The sequence below is a fragment of the Gymnodraco acuticeps genome, unplaced genomic scaffold (assembly GCF_902827175.1).
Source record: "Gymnodraco acuticeps unplaced genomic scaffold, fGymAcu1.1, whole genome shotgun sequence".
NCBI lineage: Eukaryota > Metazoa > Chordata > Actinopteri > Perciformes > Bathydraconidae > Gymnodraco > Gymnodraco acuticeps.
Genome location: NW_022990924.1, coordinates 1 through 17,719, shown reverse-complemented (window position 1 = coordinate 17,719; position 17,719 = coordinate 1). Strand labels below are relative to the sequence as shown.

The 17,719-nt window shown below is 39.5% G+C and overlaps 1 protein-coding gene, 1 long non-coding RNA gene and 1 pseudogene across 4 annotated transcripts; 2 read left to right on the top strand and 1 right to left on the bottom strand.

The window, feature by feature from the left end:
- Window positions 1-3,533: 3,533 nt before the first annotated feature.
- LOC117558090 lies at window positions 3,534-4,890 on the top strand. Of its 3 annotated transcripts, none has more exons than XM_034234071.1 (5): window positions 3,534-3,822; window positions 4,328-4,413; window positions 4,498-4,553; window positions 4,653-4,686; window positions 4,822-4,890. In XM_034234071.1, exons 1-5 carry the CDS (start codon window positions 3,537-3,539, stop codon window positions 4,888-4,890), a joined length of 531 nt encoding a protein of 176 aa, XP_034089962.1. In that variant the 5' UTR covers window positions 3,534-3,536. The 3 variants fall into 3 exon arrangements, with proteins under 3 accessions (XP_034089962.1, XP_034089963.1, XP_034089961.1); XM_034234072.1 differs by having other exon boundaries at window positions 4,819-4,858; XM_034234070.1 differs by having other exon boundaries at window positions 4,328-4,553.
- Window positions 4,891-4,922: 32 nt separating this feature from the next.
- LOC117558091 lies at window positions 4,923-6,982 on the bottom strand. Its single transcript, XR_004570798.1, has 3 exons — window positions 6,920-6,982; window positions 6,305-6,410; window positions 4,923-5,972 (listed from the first exon to the last, which is right to left on the bottom strand). It is a non-coding gene; the product is annotated as an uncharacterized LOC117558091 (long non-coding RNA).
- A 3,988-nt stretch (window positions 6,983-10,970) lies between these two features.
- LOC117558080 lies at window positions 10,971-14,280 on the top strand (annotated as a pseudogene).
- The last annotated feature ends 3,439 nt before the right edge of the window (window positions 14,281-17,719 follow it).

Here is a 17,719-nt window from a genome sequence, read left to right as displayed (position 1 = left end):
ACGATTCATTTAACTTTTTTTCTTCCAAAAGTTAATTATCCAAAGCCTCTGTACACCCCCCTCTATTTACATGTAATGGTTTGGTCCTGCCTCCAAACGCTGTGTGGCACCACTCTTTCTAGCAGAGAGTGAGAGCATGTGAGAAGGGATGCTATAGTTACGTGAGTGCGATGTCTCAACGACTAACAAAGTCAGGCTTTCAAAAAAGAAAAGAAAGGAGAGAAAGACAAGAGAGAGGGACTAAAGGGCGACAGCATGTCACCCAGTCTTTCAAAAGAAAAGGTGGGTGTGGTCCATGAGTGGTGGAAATTCAATCAATCAATCAATAAACAACCTGACATTGGACAACTGCCTACAGTTGTGCAGGGCTACAGAATTGTCACGTGAAAATAGTAGAACCCTTGCAAGACATACAGTGGAGGAGGTGCACATGATGAAACAGACAGCATGGCAGGATAAGAACACAAACACAGTTTCTTGCAAATTCTGTGGTATTACACATGAAAGTACGGAGGCCGGCAGGTGCAAACGCTAAACAACGGCCAAAAACACACACATAAGCAGGAAACACCTGCAAATAATGAAATGAAAAACCAACAAACCCTGAAAACACATACAACAGAAAAACGCTGCATTTACAGAAATGATGCAAGCTAAACCTACAACACACAAACCCCGAAAACAAACGCAACAGAAAAACGCTGCAAATACAAAAACGATATGCAAAGTCAAAAGCACATACAACCGAAAAACACATTACAAAAAAAAAAGACATTACAAAAAAAAAACATTCCGGAAGTGCTTCAGGCCTCTAGGGGGCGCGCTACGTGGAACAGATTGATGTATGACCAGACATAGAGAGAACGAACAAGAGGAAATAAAGTTCATTTAAGTGGAGAAAGATATAAGAAGGTAAGTTTTGTTTTGTTTTTATACATAGAGCGTCATATTTACGTAGCTAGCGTTAGCGTGTTTGATCAAAGAGTTTGCAAGAGCCATTGTGCACCTAAATGTAACTCTTGACATAATATAGATATAGTATAGAACCGGGACGCCCCTCCCTACACGCAGATCACACAGACTGGGTGGGGTCTCACGCCCTCACCTCGTGGAGGGGGCCTCAACTGAGCCGCAAATGCGATGCGGTGATAAAAAGGAAATCAAATGTAAAAAGTTGAATTAAAATATTAAAACAGCAACACAACATTATTCCCACATTAAAAGACAGTCTGAAGAGGTGTGTTTTGAAGGTCGGTGCAGTCTCTGATGTTTAATGGGAGTCAGAGCCCTAGAGAGATAAGAGTTACGAAACTCCCATAGACCTCCGTTGTAAAAAATGGCGGCGCCTACTTGCGGGGTATGGACATCGAAATAGTTCCAAATATTGTCATTTGGGCGTTGAACCTCATTCACTTACATTACGGCGCGTCGATTAGTTCCAGAGGTAAGTTGCTGAAATATCGAACTCTTTTGAATTGTCAACTGTCTATATTGTATCAGAGGCCCTTTATGATGCTTATACTGGTCTTCATTTGTATATGCACAGCGTAATTATCTATATTTTATCTTGGTTGTTACAACCAATTTAGCTAGCATTGCCTGCTAGTTAGCTAGCGCGACTTCGTCAGCTTTGAAGGTAATATTTCAGTAATGAATCGCTAGCAGCTTATATATCAATGATGCTGGGTAACTAACAAGCAGGATTTAGATTGATTATGTGTTTTTATTGTTATTTTGGTTTTTATCTGCTGAACCTGACCGTGTCAGCCATCCTTAGTCGGTTTTTTCTGTATGATATGACTTAACTGCTAGCACTAGTAGAAATGAGGTGGCGTTTGTGATAAATATTTCATTTAATATTTCATTGAATTTTGGGATATAGCCTACTAACATTTCATTATGTGACATGTTGACTGTACTTTGTTTTTTGTTGTACTGTTCCTTGTTAACTCATCTGTACTGTACAACTAGCCTAGCGCTACTTTTTAATGCTTGATGGCATGCTAGGATAGATTCCTTTGTATTGTAATATACACACTAGTTTAATGATTGTTCTTCAAAGGTATTATTCAGTCTTAAACAAATAATAGCCTACTGAATAGGCTACTCTACAGCAGTGAATGAAGGATGAGCCTAAAACATGGTCATGTAAAAATGTAAAACGTATCTAAGTAATAGGCTACCAAGCTTTCCGTTGTCACCCTGCCTCTCCAAATGCAAAACTGTCAATACAAAGTATGCAATAATGCAATTACAGCTGAAAAAGTACTTGGGTGTGTGTGTTTTTTTAATATATATATTTACCATTCAATAACGCAATCGCTGCTGTCTGTCTGTCCCATAGAAGAACATGACAGCGCAGCGCAACTATACTACCGACGTGACTGCCCTGGCAGTGACAGCAACATAGCCTGCTTGTGCTACCACACTTTCTCCTCAAAATATCGTTAAATAACGAAACTTATAAATAGTGCCAATCCATACAAAGTGTAACCACATCATGTAAATATGAAAGCAATCTTTAAAAAATAACAGCGTTGGTTTAATCTATGACAATTTTGACCATGTTTGTGCTGTTTTTGCCATAGAGAAGCATTGCAACGGAAGTGCGTTTTGAACTATCCCGGCATACATAAACCACGTGACCGGCTGGCGGCGACATCAAAGAGTGTCGTAACTCTTATCTCTCTAGGGCTCTGATGGGAGTGAGTTCCAGAGGGAGGGAGCAGCGATGGAGAAAGCTCTGTCCCCCCAGGTTCGGTGCTTGGTTTGTGGGGGTATAGACAGGAGGTTGGCTTCTGATGAGTTAATTGAAAGACCGTTCTTTAATACTATTATAATATGTAGGTTGCCGAAAAATATCCACTCTTTTTGACTTAACCTAGCTGTCCTACATTTTATTTCTCCACAGATGTACTGTCCATTCTGTGGTTCCAGCGTGACATCTTCGCATGGCTTTTGTGGTGTCTGTGGCAGAGACATCACATTTCTAAAAGATGTGACTAACAAAGTCCCTGAGGAGATGCCCACCACTAGTGCGCATCTAAGTGCACAGTCTAGCACCAGTGCAGGTAAATAGGTTGTTCGTTTTATTACCAAACAATAAGTATTTATAGAAAACTTGGTTTAAAAGTTCGAATTCTGTTATTATACAAATACATCTCTAAACTATGTGGCTTACCTACTGTTGAATGTGTTATAAGATGTTCCTCAGAAGGGATTGAGGATGAGACTCCTATTGAACATAATGAAGAGTAATGAATGTTTTATTCCTGTTTTTTTGTAGCAGGAAGCTCAGCTGTAGAGTCCTTTCAAAAATATAGGGAAATAAAAAAGAGGGAGAGACCTTTTTTACAAAGTGACGGCATAACTCCAAAAATAAACAGAAATTGGTGAAGGTATGCAACGTTTTCTATTATGAATACATCTGTCATTCAAATCTGCTCACCACACTCTCATATAATGTCCGAATTTTTTTTTTTATTCATTTGCATATTATTGTCTTTTTGCAGATTTCTGTTAGAGTAATGAGGAGGATGGATGGCTGCCTTAAACCTGTGAGAGGGAGGTCACTTCCCCTTAATGTTGAACCTCAATGGGCATGTGAAGAACTGTTGGCTGCTGCCATAAAAAAGCAGAAAGCCTTTAACCAGGACTTGGAAGATGGTGCCCATGTCTTGTTGTACCCTGATGCGAGGGTGATAACAAATATCCCCGGAACGGACACCCCTTTCACAGTACAGATGTACAAAGAGGCCATTGGAAAGCCCTACCAACGAATTACGTTGTACATCTGTACTCTTGAAGCCGTTGAAAACAGTTGTAAGTGCTTCTGACATATATTCCCCCTTGTTTAAAGCACTAAACTGTATAATAGTTCAAATGTAAACATAACAGTTGTTCTGTCTATATTTCTTAACACAATTCATTCCACCCATCATTCCTTTCTCTTCGTGGTTGAACTTATGACGTCAAATGGTCTTTTATGAATAGTGGCAGAAGAAATCGAATTTAAGTATCAACAAAAGCTTCCAAACTTTCCTTCTGTTCAAACTAAATATAAATTCCCTCTTAAGGATTGTAATTCTAAATTAACCTTTTTTCTCACAACAATGTTGGTTTGTTGTGCCCTAAATCCTAATGTGAGAGTGAAAAAGACGGTCAACAATATAATGTACATTTCACAAACATTTTGTGTTTCGATTGAATCCTTTCTGATTGATGTCAATCCAATAATTCAGGATTCAAACCAACATTTGATGATAGGTACAGACGTAGGGGAACAATTATTTGTATAGTATTAATCATGACACTTTTATTTTCTTAGGTTACACTGGAACAACCTCTTCAAGTGACGAGGACAGTGTGGTTGTTGCAAAGTTGCCATCTGGAGACAGTCTTGCTGACACCGTGGTCAGTTTGGATCTATCGTGGCATTTATTCTTAATTAAAGTGAATTTATTTTATTTCAGTCAGTCATTTGTGTGTTGTATGCAGGTGTGGGACTTTCCAAATGAACAGAGCACTCCCAGAATGGACAACAGTTTGCCAGGGTAAAATAAAACATTGTCAACATGTTATTTTGTGCCACAAGAAGCAGAATGTTTTAACAGTACAGTAGTTTGAATATATTTTTTGTTTACCTTTATCAGACCTCTCAGGCACCCACAACCAGCGTCTGATCGGGTAAGACTAATTAAAAATGTAATTATACCATGTAGGTTTGAATTTGTGAACATGAAATCAATAAATACCTTTGTAATGTGTGCTAATGACAGTGTCATTAGATAAACTGCATCATTATTTATTGGGTAAAAGTAGGATGGAGAACCAACCCCATTCCAGGAAGAGGTCCAATCTGCCCCGGGTCAGAACACCTTCTATAGGTAAACGATGTTGACAGTTGCATCGTGACACAGTTGTTTGGTGTGTATTTTTATTTGTACATTTGGTTGTTTGCATAGCCTCCAATCCCAGTGGGTAATATTGCCAGGAAGCAGAACAATTATACTTTCATACATTTCCAAAGGACACCCACAACATCTTAGTGAAGACGATACAAAAAACACCCACAAATATTTTTCAAAGGTCAGATATTGTTTGTTGCATCCATTTCAAATGTTTACAAGGATTGTGCAGGAGTATGACAAAGTGCTGTTGTCAGTTTAGAACCCAATGTATTAAAAAAAACAGGAAGAGGATCGACATCCTTTTGCAAATATGACTGTCATGCATATATTATGTATTTGAAAGTAATTATTCAACTGTCTTCTCACTGCAGCAACTACACAACTGTGTATGCACTTATCATTATTGATAGCCAGTCTGAGCCAGAAGAGGAAACGGAGCAAACTGCAGAGGAAATGTATTAATTGTTACTTTTATCACTTAATTTTGTTATTCTATACTGTAAATCTTATTACTAGCTTCATCATTTAATATTACAATACATCACTTTGTCTTTCCCAGCACAGAATACCTGACTGCGCCAGACATTGTTGCAGAACTCTCTGCAAAAATTAAAAATACCTCTTGCAGCAGGTTTAATATTAATAGAGCCAATGTATGGGATGGAGCAATCCGCGGCTTCAAACGGGCCTCATTCGACCCCTCTCATCAGATGCCGGTTAAGTTTACTGACGATGAGGGACAAACTGAGGATGGAGTGGACACTGGTGGTCCCAAGCGTGAGTTCCTGAATATTTGATGGTCCACAGGACAGGAAATTCCTCAAGTTCGACAATGCAGGTAATGATGTTCGCAAATCTGTCTTATGTTCAATACTGTACTGTAAATATAGGAGCTGCTTATGGATTTTGCAGCTTGATTTACTTGACAATTAAATGATCTTATACTGTATATCTTTATGATAACGTGGCAACTGTTGGTTAACGTGATAATAATTTAACAAAAAATATCAACAGCTGCAAAAGATGACGAATACTTTCATGCTGGGAGGATGATTGCAACTTCTATAGTTCAAAAACACAAGGAGAAAAAGAAGAAAACATGTCATGGCTCACTGTCTCAAAATCTGATTCTAAATGTATAATGTTCTTTATAAAGATATAACTAATACACAATTATGAATGTATAATATAAGCTGTTTTGTGTATTTAATCATGCGTTGGTCTACAATTTAATGATGGCTTCTACATATTTCACATAAACAGACAATGAAAAAATGTGTCCTTCATGCTGATAACTAGTGTATGCATCTGCAATTAGTATTCTAAACAGAGTAGTGTGTTGAATCCTTATTTCTTGCATTTGAAACAGATACAATAAAAAAAAGTGAACTTACTGTTGTGTTCAACTTCTGCCAAAAACTGTACATGTTTGCCACAGGAGCCACAGAACACTTGAACTGTCCCCAGATGCTGGCCACAGAAAGGACACAACATGGCGGCCTGAAAAGACATACATTGATGTAGTAAATCCATGTAATCAAGTCAATCAAAAACACATAGTCTAAATAGTGGTTAGCTAAATAAATAGATACATCATGTTCACCGTTGATCCTTGAATGTCTAATGCACACTACTATCCTGTCATTACTTTGTCCCTCTTCACATTTTGTCACTTTCTCTCTCTCTCTTTCTCTCTCAATTCAATTCAATAGCTTTATTAGCATGACCATAGTTACAGGCAATTGCTAAAGCTCTGTATAGTTGCAACATCTATACACAAATACATAAATATAAACAAACTGCTAAGAATTCAAATGTCCTTTTTCCGCGGTACTCACTATGGCCCGTGTTATTTGCCTGCACTTGATTTGTCTACTCTTTACAATGTTCTTCCCTCACTTTATCTTCTCTTCACATGAAGCTCTCCTCCCTCAGCTGGTGTAGTAGTTAGGCACGCTAACGCTAGCTATATAAATATGACGCTCTATGTATAAAAAAACAAAACTTACCTTCTTATATCTTTCTCCACTTAAATGAACTTTCTTTCCTCTTGTTCGTTCTCTCTATGTCTGGTCATACATCAATCTGTTCCACGTAGCGCGCCCCCTAGAGGCCTGAAGCACTTCCGGAATGTTTTTTTTTTGTAATGTCTTTTTTTTTTGTAATGTGTTTTTCGGTTGTATGTGCTTTTGACTTTGCATATCGTTTTTGTATTTGCAGCGTTTTTCTGTTGCGTTTGTTTTCGGGGTTTGTGTGTTGTAGGTTTAGCTTGCATCATTTCTGTAAATGCAGCGTTTTTCTGTTGTATGTGTTTTCAGGGTTTGTTGGTTTTTCATTTCATTATTTGCAGGTGTTTCCTGCTTATGTGTGTGTTTTTGGCCGTTGTTTAGCGTTTGCACCTGCCGGCCACCGTATAAAAGGGACAAGAACAAGTGTCCAGCCTTTGGAAAGCGCTGCAAAAAATTTGGTAAAGAAAATCATTTTGCTGTCAAATGTAAAACCACACAGGATAAAGACAAGAGAGGAAGACAAGTACACCAAGTGACTGAACAAGACAGTGAGGAATATGAGGACATCTTGAGTGTCACCACTACAGAGATACTGACAGTGACTGGTAAAGAGGCCGGGGAGGACAAAGCCAAGAACAGCCAGATTTTCGCAGGGATGCTAATCGGCAAGGAGCTGGTGAAGTTTCAGATACACTGTGGAGCTAGCTGTAACGTCATCCCTGTGAATCTATTGAGCCCTGAAACTCGACTGGAGAGCACTAAGACAGTGCTGGTAATGTACAACAAGACCAGGCTGCATCCACTAGGCAAATGCAAGGTGAAGGTGAGAAACCCAAGGAACCAAAAACAGTACCGCCTGGAGTTTGAGGTGGTGAATGAGGACTGTAGACTACAACTGTTGGGAAAGAAGGCAAGCGAAGCCATGAAACTCATTAAAGTACAGTATGAGAACATACTAGCTATTGACAGTATTGTCACTGAAGTCAAATCAGCCCACGGTGGTCTACACATGCAACAAATACAGAGGAGTACAGTGATGTGTTCACAGGTGACGGCTGCCTGGAAGGAGAGTACAAGATCGAGATCGACAAGAGGGTGGAGCCGGTGAAACTCCCCAAATGACAAGTCCCGGTTGCCATGATGACTCCTCTCAAGTTAGAGCTGCAGGATCTACAAACGAGAGAGATCATCACACCTGTGGAGAAAAGCACAGACTGGATAAGTAGTCTTGTCACAGTGCAGAAACCTAATGGCAAGCCAAGAATATGTATTGATCCAAGACCACTGAACAAGGCTCTAAAGCGGAGCCATTTCCCACTTCCTACCATTGATGACATCCTTCCAGACCTGTCGAGAGTGAAGGTGTTCACAGTCTGTGATGTCAAACATGGCTTTTGGCATGTGAAATTGGAGGAGGAGTCAAGCTATCTAACAACATTTGCTACACCGTTTGGCAGATTTAGGTGGCTCAAGATGCCTATGGGAATCAGCCCAGCACCTGAGATTTTCCAGCGGATGCTGAATCAAGCACTGGAGGGTCTGCCAGGCATCTACATCATAGCTAATGACGTATTGATCACAGGAGAAGGTGACACACAAGAAATGGCTTTCAAAGACCATGATGATAAATTGAGACAGTTTCTAAGCAGATGCAGAGAAAAGAATATCAAACTGAATGCAGAGAAATTCAGGTTGAGGCAGCAGGAGGTGCCATATATTGGACACCTGCTGACAGCAGATGGACTGAAAATTGACCCAGAGAAGATCGGGGCAGTGAGAGACATGCCAAGACCAAGGGTGTACAGAGACTGATGGGCATGGTAAATTATCTCTCTAAATTCTACAAACACCTGTCAGATGACTGTGAGATTGTGAGACAGCTCACACATAAGGAAAATATGTGGAAATGGACAGAAATGCACGAAGAAGCATTCAGCAGGCTCAAGAACAATATAGCCAAAACACCAGTACTGAAGTATTATGACCCACAAGAGGAACTGACATTGCAGTGTGATGCTTCAGAAACGGGGCTGGGAGCAGCACTGACTCAAAAAGGGAAACCTGTAGCATTCGGGAGCAGAGCACTGACACCAACCGAAAGGGGCTATGCCCAAATAGAAAAAGAATGTTTAGCTATTGTCTATGGCATGGAAAAGTTCCATCAATAAACGTATGGACGGAAAGTGACAGTACAGAGTGACCATAAGCCGTTGGAGAACATTGTCAAGAAGCCACTGTTAAGTGCACCAAAGAGACTCCAACGTATGTTGCTCAGACTTCAGAGATATGATTTTGATGTGATTTATGTCCCAGGTCGTGACATATTACTTGCAGATACATTGAGTAGAGCATACTTACTAGAGAGCTCATCCGCAGGAACAGTGGAAGTTGAGATTGAGACGGTCAATATGGTGGCCTACTTACCTATCTCTGAAGAGAGACTGAGCACAATCCGCTCTGCTACACAAGGAGACAAAACGCTACAGACAGGGATGGCCTAAACATAAGAAAGACACACCGATAGATATTATGCACTACTACTCATTCCAGGAGGAACTGAGTATACAGGATGACATCGTCTTCAGAGGCGAGAGAGCTGTCATCCCATATTCACTACAAAGGGACATCACCCGCCGGATCCATTCCTCTCACCTGGGTGTGGAGGCATACCTCAGGCGTGCGAGAGAATGTGTCTACTGGCCGGGAATGAATGAACAGATAAAAACGTTCATAGTGAAATGTGACATTTGCAGATCAGTTGACACGAAACAACAAAAAGAGACACTACATCCACATGAGGTACCAGGCAGACCATGGACCAAGGTTGGTACAGATTTGTTTACCTTTAACGATAAGAACTACCTCATTACAGTGGACTACTATTCCAACTTTTGGGAAGTTGACTACCTGATACAAAGTCAAGTACTGTAATTAGGAAGCTGAAAGCTCACTTTTCCCGTCAGGGGATTCCGCTTATTCTTTTTTCGGACAATGGGCCCCAGTATTCGTCCGAAGAGTTCCAGCGTTTCAGTCGGCTGTGGGAGTTCGAGCACAAAACGTCGTCTCCTGGATACCCACAGAGCAACGGGAAGGCCGAGTCTGCTGTGAAAACTGCAAAACCACTGATGCTGAAAGCTAAGGCGGCGGGACAGGACCCGTACCTGGCTATGTTGGATCACCGCAACACACCTACTCAAGGACTGACTACAAGCCCGGCTCAGGGACTGCTTAGCAGGAGGACCAGAACTCTACTACCTGCTCGGGACAGTCTCCTACAACCCGAGGTGAAACAGACAACACAAGAGCGGATTGACAGGCAGGAGAAGCAAGCCACATACTACAACAGGACAGCTAAGGACATGGACATGCTCAAACAGGGAGACCGGGTTAGAGTTCAGCCTTACGAACCACACACGATATGGAGGATGGCTACTGTGGTGGAGCCTGTTGACCACAGGTCCTACACGGTGCAGCTGGAGAATGGAGGTGTTCTAAGGAGGAATCAACGTCACCTGACACGGGTCCAGGGCACAGTACCGAGTGTGACAGCCCGTACGGTGACTGTTGACACTCACACGACTCCAGAAACTGTTACAACCCCTGACAGTCATGTGTGACACACAACAGACTGTGACTACCAGAGCTGGCCGACCAGTTGTTAGGCCACAGTACTTGCAGGACTATGCACACTGATATGGGGTCACTGATGTGACTCAAGGACTTTGGGGGGGATTTAAAAGAAAAAATGTTGAGTGAAAATTGTATTTTGAAATTTATATTTAAGGAAAAAAATTAATAAGTGATTTTGTACCTACACTTAAAAAGAAAAATAAAAAGGATGTTACAGTAGTTGTTATATGTTTCCACACGGACCCTGTTGAGGGGAACACACACCGGAGCAGGCATGCGGATGAAGCCAGGGTGTAAATGTTATGCTACGTTCTATGTAAAAGTTTAATAAAGTGTAAGCAGCTAAAAGTGCTTCAACCGTCCATTCTTGTAATATGTAGGGCAAGAATGAAACATAAATGGGTCGCGAAATATACTTGGGCGGCCGTTAATATACCTGGGCGGCCCGCCCAAGTAAAGTCTATGTGTGGGAAACCCTGGTGCGGTCCTAGTAGTTATCATTCATATTATTATCATTAACTAATTGGGGCACTATAGCAATGTTTCTCATGTTTCTTGTCTTCTTCTCTTCAGGTAATGACCTGGGTTTGGCTTTTGAGATCCCTAAACAATTGAAGAGTCAGCCCTTTTTTGCCTCCTGCGTTCTGAAGGTATCACATCAAAGTAATGCTGGATTAAAAAAACTAACAGGTGCCAGTTTTACACCATACAAATGGCTCTCTTTCTTATCTGTGTTCAAGAATGCAGAGCTGAAGTTCAACTCTGGAGGAGAAGACTTTAAAAATGCCCCCAAGAGTGGGTTTGTTGCCATGGACCAGGCGCCACGCAGTCAAATCTACTCAGGCAGGTGTTTGGATACCACCTTATTTCATATGCAAAAAGAACAGATACGGAATGTAACTGAGATGACTATCATACACCTTAACCAGAGACAATTTAGATAAAACAATCGTTAGTTTCTGTTAGGAAAATATCACTCGACACCAGGTTGAGAATCAATAATCAGGTAGCCTACTAATTTATTCTTGCAAGAAGGAGCAGAGTTAAATCACATACAAAGGATATGGTTTAACTCACACACATGGGGTATGTTGCTCAACGGAGCTGCAAAAAACATCTGGCTTATATAGTCCAAAAGATAAATAACAACAAAGTCATAAATCGAGGTGGTACTATTATCAGCCGCGGGTGTCGGAAAGTCGGGTCATCTGCGATTGGTCATCTGTGACGTCTTCTGGAATTATAATAAGTGAGATATGTAGGAGACAACAAGTATGTGCCAGTCTCCTCATAAAGATCAACAACCTGAAATGCCCTGCCTCCTCCTATCATAAAAAGGCAGCTGCAAGGTCGTACACAGTTCAGAATCACACATGATATCAGTGCATTAAAACAAACCCAAAGAGGAGACAACAGTATTTTCTCCAACAGTTTCACAATAAAAGCCTTCTTTCGTTAGACATTTTTAAATCATATTACCAGAGCGGTCATTTTACCATTGCTAATGTAACTGATATATTCCTGCATTGACTAGTCCTCTTTTCTCTGTTTGTGCAGGCAGTGCCAAAGTGAGTCAGGTGAAAACAACATCCAATTCACCCAAAGCCCTGATCATCGAGCCATCTAAAGAGTTGGCCGAACAAACCCTCAACGATGTAATTTAATGTGCGAAATACGTGGATAACCCCAAACTCAGGTATGACTTTAGTGAGGTATTAACAACACTGGATTTCACAAACATCGGAAAACCATTTCCTGTGTAGTACTTATGCTGAGCCATATCTAAAAATATACGTTCTGCACATTTAACAGTGTTATACTTTTTATATTTCCCTGTATTATCTTTTATAGATGTATAGAAAATACCCCAAAATTGCTTTGACAGTCACTTAGATGACATTTTTGGGTATTTTCTGAAAACGTTGTATATGTGAAGTGCAGATGAATTAAAATAATATGTTAACGATGTTTGTTTGTGCTCACCAGCTGTGGTCAGAAGCCATCAAGATACTAAAGGGCGAGTACACAGTGAGGGCCATCAAAGAGCACAAGATGGACCAGGCCATAATCTTCTGTCACACCATGATCGACTGTGACAACATGGAACAGTACTTCATTCAGCAAGGAGGAGGTATACTACTGAGAATTTCAGCCATCACTAGACATACACACACATATAAAATAATGAGGACTTCATTCTTAATTAATCAGAATAAACACTCAGTTTTGGTGTCTTTTCTTTAGGTCCGGACAGTAAAAGCCACCAGTTGTCCTGCGTTTGTCTCCGTGGTGATCGTAAGCCCAATGAGCGTAAGACTAACTTGGAGCGTTCAAGGTAAAACAACAAGAACTTAATGACACTTTTTTTTATGGATGACAACCAGTCTATTTATGTTGTAAGATCTTCTTGTGTTTACAGAAAAAAGAAGTGAGGCTGTTGATCTGCACAGATGTAGCTGCCAGAGGAATTGACGTCCACGGAGTTCCGTATGATAAATATTTCAGATCTTCAAAATAAAACAGACCAACGGTCATCACAAAATCATAAATGTTTTTATATAAGACCGCTCTCTTCATCTTTCTCCAGTGATTAATATCACCCTGCCAGATGAGAAGCAGAACTACGTCCATCGTATCGGCAGAGTCGGAAGAGCCGAGAGAGGTAAGCGCTGACAACCTGAGACTAACTGAGTTTGTGTATTTTGGCTGAAGAGGAGATACGATTATTATTTTCCTCTGTCACCATATTAGTTTTGTTTGTAAATTCACACAATATACCTTTTTTAAATGTCTCATTACACTATGATTTAACTGAAAATAATTACATTTTAGTTTTGTTTTGCTTTTAACTTGCAGAATGGGACTGGCCATTTCCTTGGTTGCTATGGAAAAGGAGAAGGTAGCAGAGATACAGAAATATGCTAATTCATTTTAATTACAGATAACCTTTAAAAGAAGTTCCAATTAAATGTTTTCTTCATATGTGCAGGGGTGGTACCACGTTTGTGCGAACAGGGGCAGAGGCTGCTACAACACGTGACTGAAGGAGGACGGAGGTTGCACCATCTGGTACAAAGAGAAAGAGGTGAACAAACTAAATCAAGCTAGGAAAATCTGTAATTTGATATACAACTGATTCAGCAGAGGTCTTTTTAAGTGATTTGATAGGAAGCAGATGCAAACATTCAAAGTAAAACTCCTATGAGCAGAAAGGTTTTGCTATAATTTGGAAGCATTGAAAGCTTGACACACACTTTTGACCCTTATGACATAATTCCACACTAACCATTGTGGATTCTCTATTCTACTTGTCTTTTTATTCCCTTTCCTCTCTCCACAGCTCCTGTCAGACATTGAGGAGCATCTGAAGTGCACCATCACACAGTGCGAGCCAGACATCAAAGTACCTTTGGATGACTTTGATGGAAAGGTCACCTATGGTCAGCGTAAGGCTTTGGGAGGTATGTTTTAAACTGCTTACAAATTGGTAGTTTTTTTATCATAATCATTGCATAGATTTTCTGGTAACTTTGCTAAAGATATATCCACTGCAGTTGTGTTGAGCATGACTAACAAACCTGTTTCCCTTGCCTAGGTGGTAACTACAAGGGTCACATGGATGCTCTGGCACCAACCGTCCTGGAACTGGCTAACCTTGAGAGGGAAGCACAATCTTCCTTCCTCCACCTGGGATCAACAAGTCCTCCAACTCATACGACCAAATGGGTCGATTGTTCAAGCCCTTATTAAGACCAAATATGTCGTTTGTTCAAGCGCTTAATACGACCTATAATTACGTTTTAAAGTTTTCGGCCTCTAGTGCTCCCGTTGAATGCAAATGTTACAGAGGGTCGTTTATTCACAAATAACCCTCTTGAAAATCCTAAATTGTAGGATAATTTGGCCATTACAATGCTTTTTGATTAGATTTCTAGCGAGAAGTATATATTGTACTTTTAGAATCCACTTCCAGTCGATATGTAAGGCAAGGCAAGGCAAGTTTATTTATATAGCACTTTTCAACACAAGGTAATTCAAAGTGCTTTACAAAAAATGAAAGACATTAAGAAAATGGCATCATTAAAAAGAAAAGCTAATAAAATAAACATTAAAAGAAAAAATACATGGATAAAAGTTACAGTGCAGTAATAGTTCAATTAAAAGCAGCGACAAAAAGAAAAGTCTTCAGCCTGGATTTAAAAGTAGTAAGAGTTGCAGCGGACCTGCAGGTTTCTGGGAGTTTGTTCCAGATATTTGGAGCATAATAACTGAACGCTGCTTTACCATGTTTAGTTCTGACTCTGGGGACTAAAAGCTGACCCGTCCCTGAAGACCTGAGAGATCTGGATGGTTCATAATTTAGCAGTAGGTCAGAAATGTATTTTGGGCCTAAACCATTCAGTGCTTTATAAACCAGAAGCAGTATTTTAAAATATATTCTTTGACACACAGGAAGCCAGTGTAAAGACTTCAGAACAGGAGTGATGTGATCCACTTTCTTAGTGTTAGTGAGGACTCGAGCAGCAGCGTTCTGAATCAGCTGCAGCTTTCTAATAGATTTTTTAGTGAGACCTGCAAAGACAACATTACAGTAGTCAAGTCTACTGAAGATAAAAGCATGGACAAGTTTTTCCAAATCCTGCTGTGACATTAGTCTTTTAATCCTAGATATATTCTTTAGGTGATAGTAGGCTGATTTAGTAACTGTTTTAATGTGACTGTTGAAACTCAGGTCAGAGACCATGACTATACCTAGATTTCTGGCTTTATCTGTTGTTTTGAACATTGCAGACTGAAGCTCAGTGCTAACTTTTATACGTTCTGCCTTGGCTCCAAAAACCATTACCTCAGTTTTATCTTTGTTTAATTGGAGAAAGTTCTGACACATCCAGTCATTGATTTGTTCAATGCACTTACTCAGTGTTTGAATTGGAGCATAGTCTCCTGGTGAAATTGTTACGTAAATCTGTGTGTCATCTGCATAGCTATGGTAACTTATTTTGTTGTTCTTCATTATCTGAGCCAGTGGTAGCATGTAGACGTTAAAGAGAAGAGGCCCCAAGATGGAGCCTTGAGGTACCCCACATGTCATATTTGTCAACTCAGATGTGTATTTACCTATAGAAACAAAGTTGTTTCTGTCCTTTAAGTAGGATTCAAACCAATTTAGAACTGTTTCCGAAAGTCCCACCCAGTTCTCCAGTCGGTCTAGTAATATGTTGTGGTCAACAGTGTCAAACGCAGCACTGAGATCTAATAATACTAACACTGAAGTTCTGCCACTGTCTGTGTTTAAGTGGATGTCCTTAAAGACCTTTACAAGAGCAGTCTCAGTGCTGTGGTTTGGACGAAAGCCTGACTGGAACACATCAAAACAGTTATTTAAATGCAAGAAATTACTCAACTGTTGAAAAACTACTTTTTCAATGATTTTACCTAGAAATGGGAGGTTTGATATGGGCCTGTAATTGTTCATTACTGAAGCATCTAGATTATTCTTTTTTAAGAGCGGTTTAATGACTGCAGTTTTTAGGGCCTGTGGGAAAATACCTGAGTGAAGAAATGTGTTTACTATATGAAGTAGATCTGAGGCCATGCAAGACAAAACATCTTTAAATAATCCTGTTGGAATAATATCAAGGCAGCAGGAGGAGGATTTCAGAAGTTGAATAGTGTCCTAGATGTAGGATCTATAGTTTGATAGATATTATGAAGATGATTTGAGGTTTCGTCAGGAGAACGTGTATTTGCGGCAAGCTTCCATGTAAAGTTACGGGTTGAAAACAGTATTTCCGGTCTCGATGTTTTCATAATAAAACCAATGATCAAATGATTTAACAGTGATATCTGCAGTACTCATCCACTAAAAAACATCAGTTTATCCTTGTTAATTATACGACATTTATTGGTTTAAAATTGTGTACAATGCTTTTGTGTTTTTCCCATAGGTTTTTCTCTTTCGATTCTGAGAGACACATTTCTTTTTTCAGAGGTTTTGATAAAATCACGCCGCAATGCACGTCGGGATATGGTGTTTATGTGATATGAAATCGGAAAACATTTAAAAAAAAATAAAATAATGCTTTATTCCGAGTGTTCTTGCTTTTCTCTTTGAAAGTCATCACATAACGGCATTGTAATACACGGTTCAGATGCATTAAATATTACATATCTGCCGTAGATATTTATTTATAGAGCCCTGATCAGAAGACTTCTGGACAAACTGGAAGAGATGCCGCCAAAACTGAATACGTGACGTGGACCATAAATATATCAACAATTAAACAACATCTTCCATTTCTTTTCACACAATACGTCTCCTTGCAGTATCAACACTAATTCGGCTGACTTTTATATTTGATCCAATTAGTAGATAGTCTGTATTTACACCATAACGGTGCACAGCTGATAGAAAGGGACTTTTTTGTAGTTTTTAAAGATATTACTGATTTTATGAACTACCTTTCCAACTCCTCATGCAGTTGACTTTTACAGGTCTATACAGGTTCATGGTGCCATGCATAAGCTTCACATCGAGAGACTGAAATTGTATTTTCCTTTACCGTTCTGTTTTAATTTCACAATACAACTAGTCACATTATGTTTAATATTATTATGTTTTATTAACTACTAGACCACTGGTTTTTAACCCACACCGCCTAGTGGTTAAAGCACGTTATTAAATGTAGTTGTTGAATAAGTTATATTTGATGAAAACATTTAAATATTAAGAGTAGCCTACATACAAAATAGGGGTCAATGATAGAAATATAGAAAAGAAAATATCAAGAAGATACTGTAGTGATCTCTACAATAAAACAGTTTAGTGCAGGACATCCAAAGATATTAACAGGAGGATGTGCAAAACAGACAAACTGATAAGGCTGAATTTTACTCAGGTGTAACTAAAGTCTGATTTAAGGGTTGTTTATATTTCCCATCATTAATCAGAATCTGCAAAGTAACAAAAATAAATGTAAGGCAAGGCAAGGCAAGGCAAGTTTATTTATATAGCACTTTTCAACACAAGGCAATTCAAAGTGCTTTACAAAAAATGAAAGAGATTAAGAAAATGGCATTTAAAATCAGTCATTAAAAAGAAAAGCTAATAAAATAAACATTAAAAGAAAAAATACATGGATAAAAGTTACAGTGCTGTCAATTAAATTA